The 17,880-nt window shown below is 40.6% G+C and overlaps 1 protein-coding gene across 1 annotated transcript in view; it reads left to right on the forward strand.

The window, feature by feature from the left end:
- Window positions 1–12,002: 12,002 nt before the first annotated feature.
- The window catches only part of TFCP2 (transcription factor CP2), a 48,933-nt gene continuing 43,055 nt past the window's right edge, over window positions 12,003–17,880 (forward strand). The window contains exons 1-2 of the mRNA XM_032210201.1: window positions 12,003–12,117; window positions 12,856–13,100. Of these exons, the coding sequence (XP_032066092.1) occupies window positions 12,979–13,100 (122 nt within the window). The 5' untranslated portion in view covers window positions 12,003–12,117; window positions 12,856–12,978. The remainder of the gene's footprint in view (window positions 12,118–12,855; window positions 13,101–17,880) is intronic.

The following is a 17,880-nucleotide window of genomic DNA, read 5'->3' on the forward strand; positions in this document are numbered from 1 at the left end:
CCTGTGAGATTTATGCTTTTATTACTATCTTAAATACCAGCACCATTTGTCTTAGAGGCTTCTTTGTTTAAACGGACTTCAAAATGGCGATTTCTCTCCGTTGGTGACTGATAGGGGATGTACGTAGCCGGTTTTACCTTCCTGCAGACCGCTCCTTAACAAAATAACTTTTTTTGTTTTTTTTGGAAACAGAGGGGAGCGAAAGCGCTGTTTATTTGTTTATTTATAATGGCACCCAGGTCAAAATCGAAGCGTCTCTCTACAAATGTGCCTAAAGAATCTGTGAATGAGCTTAAAGAATTTACACTGGAATCGCAGCCCTTGTCTCCTACGCCCTCTACTGGAGAATTCTTAACACAGGAATTTTTTTTTCAAATGTTTAATGATTTTAAACAAGAAATTAAGGAATTTGTATTGGAGCTACATGGTGATTTAAAGTCTAAAATTGACCAAATGAAGGCGAATACGTTTGCAGCCGTGTCTGCCCTGTCAGATTATACCGCTGAAATAGAGAATAAATTGGAAAGTTTGGAGGAGGCTAATTCTAATTTGACTACTAATATTCAAATATTACAACAAAAAATTAGAGACACCCAAGAACAGCTCGTTATGATAAACTTTAATAAGAAGGCATTCGCAATAAGAGTCAGAGGATTCCGCGAAAAGGAGCGAGAGAATCTGAAACAGACCTTTGTTGAAGCCTTCAGCCATGCGGTGGGAAGCCCGGGACTTAATTTTGATTGGCAGATTCGGAAAATCTATCGACAGAATTCGTTGGTAGCGGAACAGCAACAGCTCCCGAGGGACATAATCATATATTTCTCCACAAAAGAATCCAGAAACGCGATCATGCAAAAATTTTACAATAATAGATTGAGAGTTGATGGCCAGGACTTGATTGTCTTCAAAGAAATACCTTTCCAGATGTTAAAGGCAAGAAGGGACTATACCTTTTTAACTAAAGAGCTTAGAAATCATCAGATTCAATATAAATGGGAGGCCCCAGCCGGCATTACGGTCACATTTGAGAATCAAAGACTTCGTCTCAATTCTGTTTCGGAGGCTCGAGATTTCTATTACAAGATTTTGAAGGCGGGACTTCCTGATTCACTTGGAAAAGAGGAGAGACAAGCCGAAGGAGAAGGCAAGCAACAGACCACATGGCTGCAAGATGGAGGGGGTAGCTCCCCCTCCCTCGGAGTAGCAGAAAAGCGGAGTTTGAGGATTTAGACATTCTAAAATATTCGCCAAAGTTGTGGATTGAATGGGGGTTTGCGACCTCTCTCCGGTAGAAAAAGCGGAATGTATTGGTGGGGTGATACTGAATGTATATATGTAAAATGCATGCAGAATGATTTACGTTGTTTAAATCTTGTTAGAAGGGAAAGTTTGAAGAGATTATTTTAAAATAGAAGGTAAACTGATTCTTGTTGAAAGTATTATTTGAATATGTGGAATGATCTATGCTATTTAATTTTTATTAGAAGGGAAAGCTTGGTGAAATTATTTTGAGCTAAATTTTAAACTAATGTCTGCATAAATTTGATAGTGGTAAATATCAGAGAAGCAAGGGATGAGGGCAAAATGCATGCGGAATGATTTACGTTGTTTAAATCCTATTAGAAGGGAAAGCTGGTCGGGATCATTTCAAGATAGAATGCAAACTGATTTTTGTGTAAAGTAATACTTGATCCACGCTGCTTAAACTTTACTAAGAAGGGAAAGTTTGGTCAGATTATTTTGAATTATTGTTTGAAATTAAGGTTAAGAAAGGGAAAGTTTGATTATTCTTCTGTAAAGTAATATTTGAATATGTGGAATGATCCACGCTGCTTAAATTTTACTAGAAGGGATTATTTTTGAGTTAGATTGTATATTGATGTCTATACAAATTTGGATAAATGTTTATCTGAATACAAGGTTAAGGAAGAGGAGTGGGAGAGTCTACAGGAGGTCGGGGTAAATAACAAAGAAGCAAGAGACGAGAATAAAATATAGATAGAATGACTTACACTATTTAAGCATATATAAAGATGGGGGGCTGAGCTTAACACAAAGAGTTTCTTTTTTTTTTCTTTTTTTCTTTTTTTTTTTGGTTTTTTTTTTCCTTTAATATATTACTTTTATTTTTAATCCATATGAATATAAGATACTTTAGATAGAAGGCAGTGCCAGGTGTGGGCCCTGGGAAGTCGGGAGGAGTAGGGATGGGGATTTATGGGGGGTGGGTGGGTGGGTGTTAACATAGTCTCAATAAGAACAAGAATGCACTTATATACGGTTGTTCTTTTTTTTTCCTTTTTTTTTCTCTTTTCTTTCTTTAAATTTTTTTTCCTTGGTTTATTTTACTTTTTATTAGATTATAATAAACAACACTTGAATAAAGGAATACACCAAGGAGGGAGGTAGAGGGAAAGAGGAGGGAGGAGTAAGGAAGGAGTAAGGGGAATGTAAGGAGGGTGTGTTGGGAGTAAGGGGAGAAGGAAGGTTTGAGGGGAAAGGGAAGTAGGAGGGGAGCGTTAGAGGGAGGAAAGGAAAGTTGGAGGGGGTAGATGGGGTGTATGGAGGATGGAAGTGTCAGGTGGGGTTGTGAATGATGAGTTGTGTTTTCTTTTTTATTTTTTTTTATTTTTTTTTTATTTTTTTTTCTTATAGCAAATACCCTGTATATAAGTGATTGTAAAATGGAATGTGAAAATGAATAAAATATATTTAAAAAAAAAAAAAGAAACGGAGAAAGAGAGGAGGAAGAGTGAGCACGACGCTGCAGCTTTAAACAGAATGACAGAGTTGAAGCCTCTAAAAAATGTGCCCTCTACTATGAGGTAGGAGAACTGCGTGCCTTAACTACCTCGGGATTTTTTAGGCTTTTAACCTTCGCTTAACTCTGCTCGAGCGCCTAAAAACTCTAGATGAGGCATGCAGTTCTCCTACCTCATAGTAGAGGGCGCTTTTTTAGAGGCTTTTTTAAACAGGCAGTCATTCACGGTGTGGCAGCAGCTAGCTAGCCTAACCTCAGCACTCACCTTTTCCTGTTTACATTTTTTTCCTTTTCATGATTGACAGTGGTGAGGGTGTGCCTCCCCTGACTGCATGTCACTGCTTAAATTCATTAAATAATAATGTTTGTTAGGGCTATGCACTGTTTTTGAATATACAGGAATGTAAAGCCCACAGCATCTACTTGGTACTTTTTAAAGCAGCGGCACCTTTTTCCTAGATTCATGAAATATCTACTTTAAAGAGTTGTGGGTGGGTACTATATTTACAGTCTTGTATTCTCTTCAGTACTTTGTTTGGAACAGAGTCCCAAGTACCATGTAGTCCTAGCATTTGTACTAAAGCTAGGCAAGCTATTTTACAGGGCTTTGAGCACTCCTCCAGATCTGGTCAATGAAGCAGATGTTCCAAAGTACTCCCACAACTTTCCAATGCTTTGAAATCCCACCAAATGATTTATACAAGCCTATTTCATACTTTCTTCTATATGGCAATCAGGGTGGTTTTACATATGGTTCACAGGTGGTCTATTTTCCAAATACTTAGAGGGCCAAGAACTGCCTTTCCTAGATCGCAGCTTTAGCTTCCTTGAATATTAACACACCTTCAGGCTATTCAAATATTGACTAGCTCTGATCCTGGAACCACATCACATGCTTTATATATTAACATCATATTCAATGTAATCATTGCTAAAAAAAAACAGGCAGCAGTTAGTGTAGTTTGTAACAAAACATGGGCAAGAAACAAGAAGTTGATTCACCACCACCACCACCACCCCTATTTTAGCTTATTTCTGTCTTATCTAATATTTTCCTGCAATTCTTTCATAATCCAGACCACTAAAAAGAGTTCTACATAATGATACTTTTAAAATAAGTTTGATGTCCAACAGATTTCCTACTTATTAATATGAACAGGTTCTGGCCTGTTGGTTAAAAAAATAAATTCATAAATATATCCCCAATAAAAAATAGTATGTTGGTGAGGTAGCCAATCAGTGAGCGGTGTGTGGGGCTAGGATAGTGCGGACAGGCGGGAGGAGTGAGCAATGGAGCGGCTTCTGGACGGCGGGGGCGAGCGAGCAAGCGACAAGGCCGGGACAGGCGTTCCGGAACTTACTTCCAGGTCCACCGGTGGAACCTCCTCTCACCGGTTCGGTAGATTTGACCAACCGGTTTTACTGAAGCGGTGCGAACCGGTAGGAACCCACCTCTGGTGCTGTGAAGCCCTCACGATGGTTGGTAGGAACAGATTTCCAGGGCTGCACTGTCTTGGGGGTCAGCAACCTTAAACACTCAAAGAGCCATTTGGACCTGTTTCCCACAGAAAAGAAAATACCAGGAGCCACAAAACCCTTCCCGTGCCTATTTCCTGAACGGCCCCAGAACTAGCATATGTAGTTGAATTAAGTGTTCTGTTTTCTTCTGAAACTTTCCTTGGATTTATCCATGGTTGGCCCACTGGGGGTTGAAAAGCCCAATAAATCACTGGTGCTGGTGGATATCACACATTGGCGGTTGTGACACATATTTTGAGCGACAGGGAGCCGCAGTAGAGGGATGAAAGCGCCACATGAGGCTCCATAGTTGCAGGTTGCTGACCCCTGCTTTATCAGGATCCGAACTCATCAGGTTCTGAAAGGAAATTCAGAAAAATCCCAAAGTCTTTGGGACATCTGTCTGGAGACTAGTATAGAACTACAGCCATTTTATACACGCAGAGTATATAACCGATGATCGAGGAGCCCAAAAGAAACATACAAAGATCCCTTCACAGACATGTACACCATAAGTAAACGTTTATATCTTCCTCTCGTCCATTTCCCCACATACCAATGATCTGAGGCAGATCACTGGGTTCCTGTTGTCAACAGCAAAGAGAAGGCAGTATTAGTCTCTTCCAGGCAATAAACAAGCTGTCTTCAACAGCCACACCATAGACTTGTCACCAATGGCAGCAGGAATTGGGTGGTCCATTTCCTTATGATCCACCCACTATGGTGATCAGCTAGACAGTGGGGAAAAGATTACATCTATGGATCTCAAGCTCATACATTTTATACTTAAAGATACTTTGAGATGAAGTTGTTTTGCTCAGCCAAAGTTCCCTGGGAATAAATTCCACTAGATTCAGTATTGCTCATTTTTAAATGGACATATTTCAGACTGAGCTATCAAATCTTTGGAGATTTATAATGGAGTGGGAAGAAGAGAGATGACAGATTACTATCAACCCCCAAAATATGTCAAGTCAGAAAATGTGTTGCACAAAAAAATAAAATAAAATAAAAATACTAGAATTCTATTCCATTGACCAAGGCCGTAATACCAGAAGCTTGACACCTTGTGAAGGTTTTCCCTTCCCTCAGCTTTATATCAAAATGAGTCAGAGCAGGGTCACTTTACGTTTCTCCACTCTATCTTGTTTTCTGGGCTGAGTTCATGTTTTGCTAACTGACTTTGCATACCTTCTCCAAGGTCATCTGTGCAATTCTCTACAACTACAATCTTCAATCCTGTTCCCTGTGAGTGGCATAGAAAAAAAAAACATTTCCTTCCTTTTCTTTGTAATAGTAATTCCAGTATTTACAACTATCAATATTTACAATTAAATGGCAATACATTGGAAGTCATTAAAAAAGTACATTTTTATGATGAATAGGAAGCATTCACTACTAGTGTACTACAAGAAATGTTTGTGGCGACTATTGTATTAGGGGAAAAAACACTCAATCTTTTCACAGGATGCTCTCTGATTAACTAGCAATTAATAAAAAATAGCCAAGCATTGTAACTTAAAAGAAATAACAAAATGAAACCAGCAGAAACAAAGTTCGGTATAGGAAATAAATATAAAAGGAAGTTCAACTGCTATTCTAACAGAAGCTAGGGGTCAGGTGGGTGGCAGAAAAGGAAAAAGAAATACTTAAAAGGTGTTAAGTTAGGTTCCCCAAAGAGCATTCTAGAAATGGGAAGAAGAGAATAAAGCAGAAGTTATTCTTAGTCACACCATATCTAACCTCTTGCATTTTTTTACAAGATTGGATAAATTATATATAGGGTTTAAGCTTTGAGTAGATTAGTCTATATTCAGTAGAGAGCTACAAATACAGATAGTCCTCGATTTATGACCACAATTGAGCCCAAAATTTCTGTTGATAAGTGAGACATTTGCTAAGTGAATTTCACTGCATTTTACCTTTCTTGCCACATTTGTTAAGCGAATCACTGCTTGTTAAATTGTTAAGTTAGCAACACAGTTGTTCAGTGAATCTGGCTTCCCCATTGACTTTGCATGTCAGAAGGTTGCAAAAGGGGATCATGTGATTCCGGGACAATGCAACCGTCATAAATATAAGTCCATTGCCAAGTTGCTCACTGACCATAGGGATGCAGCAATGGTTGTAAATGTGAAAAATTATCATAAACACTTTTTTCAGTGCTGTTGTAACTTCAAATGGTCACCAAATGAACTTTGTAAAGCAAGGACTGCCTTTATTAGATATTAATGCCTGTGGAGTACTCTTTTTGCTAGTCACTATTAAAAATATTGACTTATTATTATTATTAGGCTCAGTGGCTAAGACGCTGAGCTTGTCAATCAGAAGGTCGGCAGTTCGGTGGTTCAAATCCCTAGTGCTGCGTAATGGAGTGAGTTCCTGTTACTTGTCCCAGCTTCTGCCAACCTAGAAAGCACATTAAAATGCAAGTAGAAAAATAGGGACAAGCTTTGGTGGGAAGGTAACAGTGTTCCGTGTGCCTTCGGTGTTTACCCGTCAGCCACATGACCAGAGATATCTTTGGACAGCACTGGCTCTTCGGCTTTGAAATGGAGATGAGCACCGCCCCCTAGAGTTGGGAACAACTAGCACATATGTGAGGGGAACCTTTACCTTATTAAGGTATTGCTTGCTCTGATCCAATAATGTATTTTTTCCATGTGCTATACTGTATGTTGCTTTTCTGATGCTCTTATTGATTATATTTGGCATAATCAATATGGGTGACAGAGGGGTGCGTAACTACTTGACCAAAAAGAAATCCCAGAGAAGGCTAATAAATGAGCTGTATTGCGTGAAGAGGGAAGAAAGGGGGAAGATTGCAGTTGTTCCTACCGAAGCATTGCACAAAGCACCATGTATTCTCACAAACTGGGGAAGAATAAAGAATTATAAGTGCCACATTTCTGCTTATCGTGAGTATCTGATTTGGAACTTTTTGAAACCCAGTTCTCAATGTTTTTCCCAATACCGTAGATATATATCTCCTTTTGCCTTCACCAAGGACTAATGAAGATGGGACCATGCTACAACCTGGTGGTGGCAGCATTGTGTCAATGACCATGGAAGAATAAGCTTCAGATTGATGAAGGAGATGCCAAACCATCAAAAGACCCACATTTGGAAACCAGCCACTTATCTCTCATTTCATCTCACTGACTGATGTTATCAATATAATAAAATTGAGAACAGTGTCTTGCCATAAACGCCATGCCCTCAAGCAAGCAATCCTCTCCGTTTTGGTTCTCTGACTCAAGGAATTGTTGCCAGGACACATGTAACACAGGTCTGCGACTAAAAAGCTGTTTGATTATTTTCATCTAATTTCCATGTATTTTGAAGTGTGCTGAAAACAAATAAAATATTGAAAAAACTCCTAGACGTCATGATTTGCCACAACATGCAAAATTGTCTTCAAATTTATCATTTTGGGGGGTATTTTTTATATTATGGGTTTTTAACCAAATTTAAAGTCCAAATTACTATTAATTAATTCACATAAGTGCATTTAAGATATAAAATACCAAAAAAAACCTTAAAGGGTTTGTCCGAGTTATGTAAAAAAAATACAGCACTGTAAATCTGATGGTCAGCAATATATACATAAGCTAAGCAAGTTTTAAGTCTGTGCTTCTAATGGTAGAAGGGGTTAATCTTTCCTGAAGAATCCAGTGGGAGGGAGACACAGGGCAGATAGCAGCAACTCCAGTCAGTGCAGGGGGCGTGGCCAGCACTGTGATGTCTCGTGTACAGACACAGCTGCTCTCTCCTGCATGCCACACTTGTGCACAAATCATCATCAGGTTCTTGGTTCTAGGCTGTTCACACTTTTTCAGCGCAATTCATGTTAGCTCGTCATTCTTAAACCGTTATGTTATGGCTCTGCGAAAGTGTATTAATTCGCCAGTTTCTGTTTCATCTGTGGTGAATATACAATGTTGAAGCAACATCAGAAGTTTGGGTGCCTCATAAAGTGTGCAAATGGTGTGTTGAGAATCTCTGAAACTGGTTCAAGGGTAAGAAAAAATCTTTCCGTTACGGGATTCCTATGGTATGGTGAGAGCAAAAGAACCATAGTGATGACTATTACTTCTGTTCATGTGATGTGAAAGGGTTTAATTCCAAATGGAAGCATTCCATTTCATACCCCAATCTTCACTCAGCAATTCGTCCCATCCCCCATGGCACAGATATACCAGTACCCAAGCCCCCTGCTACCTTGGAAGAGATACCTAGCTCCAATGAAGGTGAAGTCATACCTGAACCAGATGATGAATCAAGTTCTGACTTTGAAGATGATACAAGACCAAAATTGTTTTCTCAGGAGGAGATGAATGATTTGGTAAGAGACTTGAATCTTCCCAAAGATGCCACTGAGTTACTCGGATCAAGGCTGAAAAGCAGGAATTTATTGTTGTCAGGAGTGTCATCTTCATGGTTCAGACATTGTGAAAAGGAGTTTGTTCCTTACTTTGCCCAGGAAGACAAGTTGGTTTATTACATCGATGGGTCAATTTAAAATCTAATATGATTCAGAGCAATGGCGTCTTTTTATAGATTCTTCAAAAAGAAGTCTCAAAGCAGTTTTACTCCACAATGGTTTTTACGCTTCCATACCTATAGGTCATTCCATACACTTGAAGGAAACCTACGAGAACTTGGAATTGGTTCTTCGTAAACTTAAATATGAAGACCATGGTTGGCAAGTGTGTGGAGACTTGAAGGTCTTGTGCATGCTGCTCGGGCAACAAGCAAATACCCTTGTTTTCTGTGTCTATGAGACAGTCGAGACCGATTGATGAAGCAATTCGTAAAATCACTTCCAAGAGATGGAGAATGCTTCAAATACTTGGTCACCAAGTTTCCATGCCTGTCGGAGGCAAAATTGAGGGAAGGTGTGTTCGTTGGACCAGACATTAGAAGGCTTATAGTTGATCAAGAGTTTGTCAATACCATGACGGATCCTCAAAAAGAAGGGTGGATTGCATTTAAAGAAGTCGTACAGAAATTTTTAGGCAATAACAAAGATCTTCACTACAAAAAGATCGTCGGAAGAATGCTGAAAGCATTTCAAGCTTTAGGTTGCCTGATGAGTTTGAAAGTGCATTTCCTCCAGTCCCACCTTGACTACTTTCCTGAAAATTTGGGAGCCGTGAGTGAGGAACAAGGTGAACGATTCCACCAAGACATTAAAGAGATGGAAAGGAGATACCAGGGAAAATGGAGCATTACAATGATGGCAGACTACTGTTGGATGCTTCAGAGAGATATTCCAGATCTACTCACAAGCGTAAATGCACCAAGAGCAGCCTCACAAGGAAGAAGAATCGAGTTTAGTGTGTGTAGGTGAGCTCATTTCAGTTCAAAAAAGGATTTTCATGAAAATATTGTAATAAAACTTTAATTTTATAAGTCTTATTTCCATTTATTTTGAGGTATTGCCTTATTTAACATAGTTACCTAAATTGTCAGGTGATGTCCTATGACAATATAAAGGTCATTTTCAGATTCAGTGCACCAAAAAACATAAAGATTACGTGGAATAACCAAAACAGCTCTCGAAAAATTTTTTTTGCAGACCTGTTATAATCTAATTGATGCAAAATGTTTTGAACACTTGAAAACAGCAAGGCTGTTAGGAAAGATCTGAGTGGAAGTCCAAGGGTGCATTTAGAGAAAACTTTCCTACACATAAGAGCAGCACAAAAACAACACTTGTCAATAAACATTTCAGAATTCTTTCTGTGGTTGGCTTGCACACCTACATTAGAGGTGAATTTCTAACCATCCTTTAGTCCAGGGGTCTCCAACCTTGGCAACTTTAAGATGTGTGGACTTCCACATGTCTTAAAGTTGCCAAGGTTGGAGATCCCTGCTTTAGTCAGTTGAAAGCTATGCTGTTATGAAACCCACTATCTCATGGCTGACCATATCCTCTTCTCTGCAACAATTTAAGGAACCTCCTTCCCAAATAGGTGACAAAGCCGAACAGATTCCATACGCCTGGAGAGTGCTGTTGGATGTTGTCAAAACAAGCATAAAAATGCAATTTTACACAGATGCAGCTAAACACAGCCTCAGGCAGTTTCATTCTATAGGATGGGGGCTGGGAGAAAGGCACCGTCATGGGGATATGTAGAAGAAGAGATTTTATCAGCATAAATGCTTTGGTTAGGCATAAATGGGGAAGGGCTTTTCAACAATGTTAAAAGCAACAAAAAATATGGCATGACTTTCTAAAGCTGCACCTCACAAAAACATATGCCTTTGTCCTCACTTTTTTTCAAAAACAAAAACAGAATGAATATTCAGATGCAAAATGAATGTGCCAAACAAGCAAGATACACATGAATGGACATGACCCACGGGTACTGCTTGCCAAAAAAACCCCCAACCCTCTCCATAATGTAAATAGGACTTTCTCTAGTCTAGTCTAAAATAAAAGGTAAAGGTTCCCTCACACATATGTGTTAGTTGTTCCTGACTCTAGGGGGCGGTGCTCATCTCCATTTCAAAACCAAAGAGCCAGCCCTGTCTGAAGGTGTCTCCATGGTCATGTGGCCAGCTTGACTAAATGTCGAAAGCGCATGGAACACTTCCCACCAAAGTGGTTCTTATTTTTCTACTTGCATTTTACATGCTTTAGAACTGCTAGGTTGGCAGAAGCTGGGAGAAGTAACGGGAGCTCACTTGGTTTCCCAGCGCTAGGGATTCAAACCGCCAAACTGCTGACCTTTCTGATTGACAAGCTCAGCGTCTTAGCTGCTGAGCCACCGTGTCCCTCAAATAAATATTTTTTTAATAGTTTAAAATGAAATAAAATAAAATAATAATCTAAACTAAATTTTTAAATAGTCTAAAATAAATGTGCCTAAAATTATAAGTCTCAAGCCTAAGGATGAGCTTTTATTCTTGAAGGGGGTCCCTTCAATCTTGATTCCTGGCCGGTCCCTAGTCAAGTCGCTGCATTTTTCTAGGAAAGATTTCAAAAGTAGTTTGCCATTGGCTCTTTCCTTAAGGGGCTGAAAAAAGTGACTGGCCCAAGATCACCTAGCTGGCTTCATGCCTTGGGCAGAAGTAGAACCCAAATCTCCTGGTTTCTAGGCTAGTGTCTTTAACCGTTACACCAAACTTGGCTTTCAAGTTTTCTTTGGATCACGTCATTAAACATACTTAAGAGCCACTAGACTTGAGCAGTGGCGGATTAAGGCTCACAGGTGCCCCTAAGCAGTGACAAATCTTGGTGCCCACCCCCTGCTTTGTACATACACCACAAACTTTGTGGTGCCCTTTTAGCCTGGTGCCCTAAGCACGTGCTTAGCCTGTTTAATGGTTAATACACCACTGGACTTGAGGCTCCATAATCGAATGCTAAGTTTAGGGAAGTATTCCCACAGAACACTCCCCGTGCGGCTGCTTTGGCTAACTTTCGCTTTAATGCAGGATGCCGCTGCCCCATTAACCTAGCCTATTCCCCCCACCCCCACCTTCCATCAACCCTGCCCATCTATCCTGGCCAGGCTTCTAAAAACAGGACCTAAGGAACCTCGGCAAGTCCCGCCCCTTCTCTTTACTTCATCTCCGCAAGGCTATGGCTCGGCCTGGAAAGCAAGGGGGGGGGAGAGGGAAACGGTGCTTCACTCTCACGATTCGATTGGTCAAGCGGAAGAAGGGGCGGGAAGGAGAGCCCCGATTGGCTTCGGCAGCCGAGGGAGGGGGCGGGGACCGGCGCGGGAGCCCGGCTGGGCTGCTGCATGTAGCGGCGTCCTCTTCTTCTTCTTTTTTTTCCTCGTCTGCCTCCATGTTGAGTGGATCTCGGGGCTGGGGGAGAGAAGGTGCCTAGTTTGCTTTGGGGGCTGCCGGGCTGGAGGGAGGCCGTTCCCGCGCTCTTTTAGAGCGGGACCTTGCTGCGCTCGGGTGTTTTTTTTTTGTTTGTTCGTTGCTGGGCTGGATCGCTAGAGGAGCCTAGGCAGAATAGGTGCATGCAAAAGGCAGGGGTCGGATGGAGAGCAATGGTGCTGCCCGGAAGCGTGGGTGGTTTCGGGGCCTCGGGAGTAGGAAGGGTTTGTTTGCCGGAGTCCCAGCATGGTTGGTAATCCAGATCACCGGGCTGGCTGTAGAGACGGTGGTGGGTGGGACGTGTGGTCGATCGGACGCCCTCCTCGTTGGTGCGGGGCTCCTCTTGAGTAGAACCGGACGAGATCCGCCGAGGTGGCCGACCTGGGAGGGAGAGTTGTCAAAAGGGGTCCCGGTGCCTTTGCTTACTTGGGGTTGGTGGGGAGTTCTCTCTTTACGGAGGGCTGCGGCCGCTTTGCAATCCAAGAGAAGCGGAAATCTGGAGGAGGGCGATTGGAGAGCAAACCTGGCTCCCCGTCCTTATTGGAAGCAGACTGAGCCCTTGCAAAAACTTTTAAAAAAGAGTTTTTTTGAGGAGTAAGGGGATGCTTGTTTACAAACACCGCGATAAGGGGCAGCTGCAGCACCTAAGGGAACTGCATGTGTTGGGGAAGGAAGGTCTCCCACGCCTTCTGCATCTTAACTGGTTTTTTTTGGTATTTTGTTTTGTCTTAAAGAGGTGGTTTTGGAGTGGGCATGGTGGCCGGAGCCCCGACGGCGGCATCCTAGTGTGCCTTGGGAGATTCTGGAGGAGTTGCTTCTCTATCCTTAGCTAACCAGTTGCTGAAACCTCTTCAAAAATGGCTTGGGCTCTGAAGCTGCCCTTAGCGGATGAAGTCATCGAGTCAGGCCTAGTTCAGGATTTTGATGCCAGCCTTTCTGGCATTGGCCAAGAGCTAGGTGCTGGTGCGTACAGTATGAGGTAAGTCAAGGAGGTGCTTTTGCCCATTTTTTTTTCCAGAGAGATTTTAACAGATTGGGAAATGCTGCACCCAAAAAGATTGGACTGGGAATGTTCTGAGTGATGTCAGGTGGAAGAGGTGCAGTTAGAGCAAATATGCTCAAACATTCACCAATCACTACATGGTGCAAACATGGTGGAATGCCATGGGTTCTACATCCTATAACCAACTGGATCAGATACTTCACACTTGGCTATACATGTTGATGTTGATGTAGAACCAGTGGCATTCCCTGTTTGCAACATGTAGTGATTGGTAGATATGTGGAAAGTGATAGTTGCATGCCCTTTAAAATGGTGGAAGAGTTGCACATTGCATTCACTGCTGTGCTTCAAAGTTGACCCTGCCAAAATGTTAGGGTTTCTTGTAATAAAGTGGTCCCCAAACTTTCCAGCTTTGTGGACTGGGGGGCAGGGGAGGAGATGTTAGAGGAAATGGTTCTGTGCAAGCGGCAGGTGTGCATGTGTGCAGGTCCATTTGTGCGAGTGGTGGGCAAATGGGCTGTGGCTCATTACTGGACTGCGGCCCAGGGATTGGGGACCCCTGTTGTATATATAGATTTGTAATACGATATTCTAGGAGATGAAAAAATTACCATATTATATGATGAATAAACTTGGAAACTTTCGTCTTGATTCGAGTTCAGTCTCATATTTGAAGTAATTAAACACATTGGCAATTAATCTGGTTGAAAAACAAATATTTTCTCTTAATTTTGAATGGTTACCTTGTACTTCTTTTCTCAAGATATCTTATTGCACTTGTAAAATTGCATAGAACAAACTCTTGCTTCAAAGGTGTGTACTGGTGAAAGGTTTATGGACCAAGTAACAAAGTAAACCTGCTCTTTCCTACATACTTTCATTGCATAAATAACCAAATTAAAATGCTTCGTAACTAAAGGAGTTCTTATTTAATTTAGTATATGGCTTCCTAACTTTTTTGTAAATAGAGAAAACCTGCAGGCCTGTCAGTTTGAGCAAAACTATTTAAAGAAGGGAGAGCATGTCAGCTGTTTTTTTTATTATGAAGTAATATCCACATTTAAATCTCATAAGTCGGGGTTTTTTTGTTCCCTTAATTTATATTTATAGGATTTGTTTCCACTGATAAAACAATACCAGAATGAACTAGAACGTTAATATAAAAATGTTAACAGTAAAAAAAGAAATGAAACCATTAACTATAAATATGGGAGAAAAAACATAATAAACATTATAGTGTTAATATTGAATGATGTGCTAATTTATTGCACAGAATCCAAAGCTTAATGTCCCTTTGATTGTTGGTGTGTTGGTAATGAAACTGTTATCTGTATTAGTTGGATGCCCATATTGTGCTGAGCAATAATATAGTTTGTTTGGTTGAATAAGCCATTTATTTTAAGGTTAGTAGCAATACTGGCTTATAATTCTAAAGTCAAGAAGACGACAAACTATTATTTCAAATTTTGCTTTATTGTCCTAAAATATAATTCAATTAGTGAATGGAAATGGATGTTCCGTGTTTATTCCTAGATTTAACTGAACATGTTTGTGCCTTTTTCAAACTGTGTTTTTGCATTAGGCAAAACTTTTTATTTTAATAAATCCATTATTGTCCAACAAAAAATAAGCCACAGACTTAGAACTTTGTAAACCTGACATTCCATCTCTCAGTTTTTTGCATATCTGCAAGGTCATGTCTTAGGTTGTTGTCATTATCTACCCTGGTTGATTAGATAATTTGTGCCATGTACTTGCACTGAATCCAGGAAAAGTAAAGATTAAAGTTCCACTCACATAACCTAAAAAAAGGAGTTTCCTAAGTACTAAGGAAGGTGTAAGCATTGTGATATCTACAGCTGCCATCCTGGACTTGCATATCTGCAGTTTTACAACAGAAATCAGGCTGCTTCCAAAATACCATAAAAGTTCCTGTGTAACTGGTTTATGCCATGCGCTATATGTGATCCCGCCAAGAAGGACATAGACTTTGAAAAAGTCTGATTTTATTACAGTATATGTCCATGTAAGAATTTACTTCTACAGGCTGGTCTTTAGATTGATAACTGTAAAAGGAAGTCTTTCAAAATATATTCCCTTGGAAAAGCTAAGCTGTTAATGGATTCAGTCTGAAGAAGGAGTATAACATTGAGAAGATCCATTTTTATTGCAACAATCATTGGATGCCTGCTTTACAAGAAAGAGAGACTCTGTGCAATGGAAAAGCAAAGATTTTTATAGGGCTTCAAGGTGGGAAGTCCAAGGATCTGACTTGCTAGCTAATTTGGAATAGCTAAGCAGATTGGTAGGGACGTGGTGGTTCAGTGGCTAAGATGCTGAGCTTGTCACTCAGAAATGTCGGCAATTCAGCAGTTTGAATCCCTAGTGCTGCATAATGGAGTGAGCTTCTGTTACTTGTCCCAGCTTTTGCCAATTAGCAGTTCGAAAGCATGTAAAAATGCAAGTAGAAAAATAGGGACCACATTTGGTGGGAAGATAATAGCGTTCTGTGTACCTTCTGTGTTTAATCATGCCAGCCACATGACCACAGAGACATCTTCAGACAGCACTGGCTCTTTGACTTTGAAACAGAGATGGGCACCGCCCCCTAGAGTCAGGAACCACTAGCACATATGTGCGAGGGGAACTTTTATCTTTAGGCAGATTTTTGTTAGTGTATTTGGGACAAGTTTCTTTTTTGGGTTTGGCAAAATGGCCTTTCAGGAGGGCAGCAGAAGTTCATTGTGAAGGAGATGGAATTTTGAAGTCATCGGTTGATAGAAGATGGAATGATTGCTATGTTGCAGTTTCCTTATAAGAACTGCCCTTGGGCTATATATGAGCTGGTGAGGAAGCTTTTGTTCTTTATTTTGATGGGATTTCAGAGGACAGAGAGGGTTAGATTAGGTCTGATGGGATTAAGCAAAAAGATGAACTGGGGTTGATCATGATCATGTCCAACAACAGGGAAGAAATTGGTGCAACTCAGTGGGATTCAAAATTTTTTTACTATAGGTTCTGGGGACATGGCTTGGTGGGCGTGGCAGGGGAAGGATACTGTAAAATCTCCATTCCCTCCCCACTCCAGGGGAAGGTTACTGCAAAATCCCCATTCCCTCCTGATCAGCTGGGACTCAGGAGGCAGAGAATAGATGGGGGCGTGGCCAGTCACAGGTGGTATTTACTGGTTCTCCGAACTACTCAAGATTTCCACTACCGGTTCTCCAGGACTGGTCAGAACCTGCTGAATTCCACCGCTGGTGCAACTTCATTTTTATTTGTTAGGTTTATTTTCTCCATACTAACTTCAAAAAGAATAGGTAGGCATCCATAGGACATGCAAACAGGTTTCTCTCTTCTATGCCAGGGGTGTCAAATTCAAGGCCCGCAGGCCAAATCTAGCCCGCCGGGTGCTTAGATCTGGTCTGCAGGGCTGCCCTGGAAACAGCAAAGGATCAACCTGTTGTGCCTCTGACAGTGAAAACGGAGCTCCTGTAGAGGTCTGCAGGATTCTCCCAGCCCCATGTGAGATGTGGGATTACCGTGGGATGACCGTGGGATTCACCTGACCTGAACCCCATAGAGAATTTTATGGGGCATTGCCAAGAGAAAGATGAGAGACATGAGACCAAACAGTGTAGAAGAGCTGAAGGCCGCTATGGAAGCATTCTGGTCTTCCATAACACTTCAGCAGTGCCACAGGCTGATAGCTTCCATGCCACACCGCATTGAGGCAGTAATTGCTGCAAAAGGGGCCCAAACCAAATACTGAGTACATATGCATGCTTATACTTTTCAGAGGTCCAATATTGTTCGATGTTTTATTGATTGCATGTAATATTCTAATTTTCTGAGATTGTGGATTTGGGTTTTTATGAGCTGTAAGCCATAATCATTACAATTATGACAAATCACAGCTTGAACTATCTTGTTTTGCATGTAATGAGTCTCTCACATATTAGTTTTACCTTTTAAGTTGCATTACTGAAATAAATGAACTTTTGCACGATATTCTAATTTTTCGAGTTTCACCTGTAGTATATCAAGAAGTTGTTCATCAAATAATACAATGACCAGTGTAGGCAAATACTAAGTATACCTATAGCTGTTCAAAAAAACAAAAACTGTAATGAAAGAAATTATGAAAAACACCAGACTCACATGGGCTGATAGTTGTTCTTTGAATTCTTTCTAATACAGAGCTATCGGAATATTTGTAAATATAATAGAATTAAAGAAACAAAGTAATACCTCCAATAGAGAGGCGGGGGGTGGGGTGGGGTGAGCTTATATAGTTCTGATTTATAAAGAAGGAAATTACCCTGAGAAATCACAATCATATTCAGTAGACCAATTTTCCTGTTACATATAGTTATAAGATTAGGTTATATGTTTTTTCCTACGATGTTAACTGATAGACTGAAGAAATGTATTTCAGGCATTATGCAGACTGACTTTCGTTCCTCAAGAAAAATATAAAGGACAACAGAAGAACCGTAATCAATATTACGGAACATACGAAATAAAAAAGAAAGCTGGCCTAATTTTCTTAGATGCAGAAAAAGCCTTTAATAATTTGCCATGGCTCTTCATGCTAGCGGGTTCTGAATAAAATGGATCTCAGAGAAAATTTCAAGCTTCAGTTAAAAGTATATATTAATGGCAAAAAGCAAAGTTTGCAGCTCAGGGAGTGCCCACAGCAGATTTTTTTAAGTCAGTACAGGAACAAGGCAAAGATTCTCTTCTTTGATTTTGA

The sequence above is a fragment of the Thamnophis elegans genome, chromosome 2 (genome assembly GCF_009769535.1).
Source record: "Thamnophis elegans isolate rThaEle1 chromosome 2, rThaEle1.pri, whole genome shotgun sequence".
NCBI lineage: Eukaryota > Metazoa > Chordata > Lepidosauria > Squamata > Colubridae > Thamnophis > Thamnophis elegans.